Consider the following 6,000-nt stretch of genomic DNA (forward strand, 5'->3'; position numbering starts at 1 on the left):
GGTAGCCTGGGGGAAGTCCCTGGGGGTAAGGTCCTGGGTCCCTGGGGGAAGTCCCTGGGAGGAAGGCCCTGGGTCCCTGGGAGGAAGGCCCTGGGTCCCTGGGAGGAAGGCCCTGGGAGGAAGTCCCTGGGTCCCTGGGAGGAAGGCCCTGGGTCCCTGGGAGGAAGGCCCTGGGAGGAAGTCCCTGGGAGGAAGGCCCTGGGAGGAAGTCCCTGGGAGGAAGTCCCTGGGAGGAAGGCCCTGGGAGGAAGTCCCTGTGTCCCTGGGAGGAAGGCCCTGGGAGGAAGGCCCTGGGAGGAAGTTCCTGGGAGGAAGGCCCTGGGTCCCTGGGAGGAAGTCCCTGGGAGGAAGTCCCTGGGAGGAAGTCCCTGGGAGGAAGGCCCTGGGGGAAGTCCCTGGGAGGAAGTCCCTGGGAGGAAGTCCCTGGGAGGAAGGCCCTGGGAGGAAGTCCCTGGGAGGAAGGCCCTGGGAGGAAGGCCCTGGGGGAAGTCCCTAGGTTTGCCTGGGAGGAAGTCCCTAGGTTTGCCTGGGAGGAAGGTCCCTAGGTTTGCCTGGGAGGAAGTCCCTAGGTTTGCCTGGGAGGAAGTCCCTGGGTTTGCCTGGGAGGAAGTCCCTGGGTTTGCCTGGGAGGAAGTCCCTGGGTTTGCCTGGGAGGAAGTCCCTAGGTTTGCCTGGGAGGAAGTCCCTGGGTTTGCCTGGGAGTAAGGCCCTGGGTCCCTGATTAAGAAAATCTATAACTGTATTTTTCTCTCTCTCTCCAGTCCACTATGTGAGGCCTATCATTATACTGGTCCTACTAAAGACAGAGTGACCTCTAACCTCCCTCTCTCTGTCTCTCTCTCTCTCTCTCTCTCTCTCTCTCTCTCTCTCTCTCTCTCTCTCTCTCTCTCTCCAGTCCACTATGTGAGGCCTATCATTATACTGGTCCTACTAAAGACAGAGTGACCTCTAACCTCTCTCTCTCTGTCTCTCTCTCTCTTTCCAGTCCACTATGTGAGGCAAATCATTATACTGGGTCCTACTAAAGAGAGAGTGACCTCTAACCTCTCTCTCTCTGTCTCTCTCTCTCTCTCTCTCTCTCTCCAGTCCACTATGTGAGGCCTATCATTATATTGGGTCCTACTAAAGACAGAGTGAATGATGATCTTCTCTCTGAGTTTCCTGACAAGTTTGGTTCCTGTGTTCCACGTGAGTATTACTATCAAATATAGGTACTACTACAGGTACTATATACACATAGGCACTACTATAGGTACTACTATAGGTACTACTATAGGTACTACTATAGGTACTACTATAGGTACTACTATAGACCCATTATATACACATAGGTACTACTATAGGTACTACTATAGGTACTATATACATGTAGGTACTACTATAGGTACTACTATAGGTACTACTATAGGTACTATATACATGTAGGTACTACTGTAGGTACTACTATAGGTACTACTATAGGTACTATATACATGTAGGTACTACTATAGGTACTACTATAGGTACTACTATAGGTACTATATACATGTAGGTACTACTATAGGTACTACTATAGGTACTATATACATGTAGGTACTACTATAGGTACTATATACATGTAGGTACTACTATAGGTACTATATACATGTAGGTACTACTATAGACCCATTATAGACAAATAGGTACTACTATAGGTACTACTATAGACCCATTATAGACAAATAGGTACTAGTATAGGTACTATATACATGTAGGTACTACTATAGGTACAACTATTGACCCATTATATATTTATAGGTTCTACTATAAACTACTATAATACAGATGAAAACTCTCTTGGTAGATAGTGTGGTCTACAGCTTATTGTAAGCTACTCTACCTCAGACGGGCAATACCTCTAGACTTCTTTAATATTAGACATCGTGCACCAGCTGTTATTGACAAAAAGACACACACCCCACCCCTCGTCTTACCAGAGGTAGTGTCTCTGTTCTGCCGGTGCAGGGAAAATCCCACCAGCTCTATATTGTCCGTATCTTCGTTCAGCCACGTCTCGGTGAAACATAAGATGTTACAGTTTTTAATGTCCCGTTGGTAATCTTAATAGTAGATCATCTTATAGTTTGTGTCCCAAATAAACAATCAACAATATACTATTTACAATTAAACTATGCTTCAAAACATTATCTGAAATAGTGTCCTAACACAGAACATGTGTCCGTCCGTGTGTGTGTGTGTAACATAAACGTGTGTGTGTGTAACATAAACGTGTGTGTGTGTAACATAAACGTGTGTGTGTGTGTGTGTGTGTGTGTGTGTGTGTGTGTGTGTGTGTGTGTGTGTGTGTGTGTGTGTGTGTGTGTGTGTGTGTGTGTGTGTGTGTGTGTGTGTGTGTGTGTGTGTGTGTGTGTGTGTGTGTGTAACATAAACGTGTGTGTGTGTGTGTGTGTGTGTAACATAAACGTGTGTGTGTGTAACATAAACGTGTGTGTGTGTGTGTGTGTGTAACATAAACGTGTGTGTGTGTGTGTGTAACATAAACGTGTGTGTGTGTGTAACATAAACGTGTGTGTGTGTAACATAAACGTGTGTGTGTGTGTGTGTAACATAAACGTGTGTGTGTGTGTGTGTAACATAAACGTGTGTGTGTGTGTGTGTGTGTGTGTGTGTGTGTGTGTGTGTAACATAAACGTGTGTGTGTGTGTAACATAAACGTGTGTGTGTGTGTGTGTGTGTGTGTGTGTGTGTGTGTGTGTGTGTGTGTGTGTGTGTGTGTGTGTGTGTGTGTGTGTGTGTGTGTGTGTGTGTGTGTGTGTGTGTGTGTGTGTGTGTGTGTGTGTGTGTGTGTGTGTGTGTGTGTGTGTAGACACGACACGGCCCCAGAGGGAGTATGAGGTGGATGGGCGGGACTACCACTTTGTGTCGTCAAGGGAACAGATGGAGAAGGACATCCAATCACATCACTTCATAGAGGCGGGTCAATACAACAGTCACCTGTATGGAACCAGCGTTCAGAGTGTCCGCATGGTCGCAGAGCAGGTAAGGGGAGGGAGGGAGGGAGTGTGTGTGTGTGTGTGTGTGCGTGCGTGCGTGCGTGCGTGCGTGCGTGTGAGAGACCTTTCAACTATTGGGTCCTTTAATGTGTAAAGTATTTTATTGTGTATGTTCTGCACTGTACAGAATATATTGATTAACCAGGTGTGTGTTTGTGTGCGCAGATGGGGAAACACTGTATCTTAGATGTATCAGCTAATGCAGTGAGGAGACTACAGGCAGCTCAGCTTCATCCTATTGCTGTCTTCATCAGACCAAGATCACTGGAAAATATACTGTAAGTAGGAGGGAGTGGGTTCTCTTCATCAGACCAAGATCACTGGAAAATATACTGTAAGTAGGAGGGAGTGGGTTCTCTTCATCAGACCAAGATCACTGGAAAACATACTGTTAATAGGAGGGAGTGGGTTCTCTTCATCAGACCAAGATCACTGGAAAATATACTGTAAGGAGGAGGGAGTGGGTTCTCTTCATCAGACCAAGATAACTGGAAAATATACTGTAAGGAGGAGGGAGTGGGTTCTCTTCACCAGACCAAGATCACTGGAAAATATACTGTAAGGAGGAGGGAGTGGGTTCTCTTCATCAGACCAAGATCACTGGAAAATATACTGTAAGGAGGAGGGAGTGGGTTCTCTTCATCAGACCAAGATCACTAGAAAATATACTGTAAGTAGGAGGGAGTGGGTTCTCTTCATCAGACCAAGATCACTGGAAAATATACTGTAAGTAGGTGGGAGTGGGTTCTCTTCCTCAGACCAAGATCACTGGAGAATATACTGTAAGGAGGAGGGAGTGGGTTGTCTTCCTCAGACCAAGATCACTGGAGAATATACTGTAAGTAGGAGGGAGTGGGTTGTCTTCCTCAGACCAAGATCACTGGAGAATATACTGTAAGTAGGAGGGAGTGGGTTGTCTTCCTCAGACCAAGATCACTGGACAATATACTGTAAGTAGGAGGGAGTGGGTTCTCTTCATCAGACCAAGATCACTGGAAAATATACTGTAAGTAGGAGGGAGTGGGTTCTCTTCCTCAGACCAAGATCACTGGAAAATATACTGTAAGTAGGAGGGAGTGGGTTCTCTTCATCAGACCAAGATCACTGGAAAATATACTGTAAGTAGGAGGGAGTGGGTTCTCTTCCTCAGACCAAGATCACTGGAAAATATACTGTAAGTAGGAGGGAGTGGGTTCTCTTCATCAGACCAAGATCACTGGAAAATATACTGTAAGTAGGAGGGAGTGGGTTCTCTTCCTCAGACCAAGATCACTGGAAAATATACTGTAAGTAGGAGGGAGTGGGTTCTCTTCATCAGACCAAGATCACTGGAAAATATACTGTAAGTAGGAGGGAGTGGGTTCTCTTCATCAGACCAAGATCACTGGAAAATATACTGTAAGTAGGAGGGAGTGGGTTGTCTTCCTCAGACCAAGATCACTGGACAATATACTGTAAGTAGGAGGGAGTGGGTTCTCTTCATCAGACCAAGATCACTGGAAAATATACTGTAAGGAGGAGGGAGTGGGTTCTCTTCCTCAGACCAAGATCACTGGAAAATAATCTGTTAATCTAATAGTGCCTGTGTGTGTGGTAAATTGTTGAGCAGATTCAGGGGTTATCTTTTTTAGATTTAGCTTAGATTAATTTCATTCCTTCCTGTCAGGCATTATGCAGTTACAGTCTGGACACTCAAGGTCTCCATGGAAACAACAGTTCTGATTCATTAGTAAAATACTTCAAGTTGAATCACTCTTCCTTTCTTTCTGTTGAAGTTAAACGATCTACATTCTAACGTGACTCATCAGTCCGTTACAGTGACCTGAACATGAGTGTTGAAATATCTGTGTGTTACAGTGACCTGAACAAGCGTCTGACAGAGGACCAGGCCAGGAAGGCTCTGGACAGAGCTGTCAAACTCGAACAAGACTTTATAGAATGCTTCTCAGGTAACACACACACACACACACACACACACGTTAATGTTACACACACACACATTAATGCGCACTCTCTCTCTCTCTCTCTCTCTCTCTCTCTCTCTCTCTCTCTCTCTCTCTCTCGTTCTAACCCTGTCTCTGTCTCTGACCCTCTGTGTGTAGCTATTGTGGAAGGGGAGAGTTTTGAAGAGGTTTATCACATGGTGAAGACTGTGATCGAAGAGCAGAGTGGACCCTACATATGGATACAATCAAGAGAAAGACTATAAAAGAGAGGAGCAGAGGAGAGGAGAGGAGCCTATATATGGACACCATCTTGGGAAACACTATAGAGGAGATTAGAGGAGAGTTGAGGAGATGAGAAGAGAGGAGAGGAGAGAGGAGGAGAGAAGAGAGAGAGTTGAGGAGATTAGGAGAGAAGAGTTGAGAGGAGAGTTGAGTTGAGGAGAGAAGAGGAAAAGAGAGAGGAGAAGAGAATAGAAGAGAGTTGAGATAAGAGAGAGGAGGAGAGAAGAGAGGAGAGTTGAGATAAGAGAGAGGAGGAGAGAGGAGAGGAGAGTTGAGATAAGAGAGGGGAGGAGAGAGGAGGAGAGAAGAGAGGAGAGTTGAGATAAGAGGAAAAGAGAGAGGAGGAGAGAAGAGAAGAGAGTTGAGATAAGAGAGAGGAGGAGAGAAGAGAGGAGAGTTGAGATAAGAGAGAGGAGGAGAGAAGAGAGGAGAGTTGAGATAAGAGAGAGGAGGAGAGAAGAGAGGAGAGTTGAGATAAGAGAGAGGAGGAGAGAAGAGAGGAGAGTTGAGATAAGAGGAAAAGAGAGAGGAGAGAAGAGAGGAGAGCAACCAGAAGGAGAGAGAGGGACAGAAGGAGAGAGAGGGACAGAAGGAGAGAGAGGGACAGAAGGAGAGAGAGGGACAGAAGGAGAGAGAGGGACAGAAGGAGAGATGGAGAGACACTGTAAGACTCACCACAGAACCAAAAGAGAGAGAGACACAGACCCTTTCTCTCCATCCCCTCTCTCCTCCCTCCATAA

At 46.0% G+C, this 6,000-nt stretch overlaps 1 protein-coding gene across 1 annotated transcript in view; it reads left to right on the plus strand.

Annotated features, from left to right (window-relative positions):
* LOC124026774 (disks large homolog 4-like) overlaps positions 1-5,439 on the plus strand; it is a 31,729-nt gene extending 26,290 nt beyond the window's left edge. The window contains exons 5-9 of the mRNA XM_046339517.1: positions 1,087-1,188; positions 2,846-3,018; positions 3,198-3,310; positions 4,890-4,981; positions 5,135-5,439. Coding sequence (XP_046195473.1) covers positions 1,087-1,188; positions 2,846-3,018; positions 3,198-3,310; positions 4,890-4,981; positions 5,135-5,241 — 587 coding nt within the window. The 3' untranslated portion in view covers positions 5,242-5,439. The remainder of the gene's footprint in view (positions 1-1,086; positions 1,189-2,845; positions 3,019-3,197; positions 3,311-4,889; positions 4,982-5,134) is intronic.
* The last annotated feature ends 561 nt before the right edge of the window (positions 5,440-6,000 follow it).

Source organism: Oncorhynchus gorbuscha, unplaced genomic scaffold (assembly GCF_021184085.1).
Source record: "Oncorhynchus gorbuscha isolate QuinsamMale2020 ecotype Even-year unplaced genomic scaffold, OgorEven_v1.0 Un_scaffold_2825, whole genome shotgun sequence".
Taxonomy (NCBI): domain Eukaryota; kingdom Metazoa; phylum Chordata; class Actinopteri; order Salmoniformes; family Salmonidae; genus Oncorhynchus; species Oncorhynchus gorbuscha.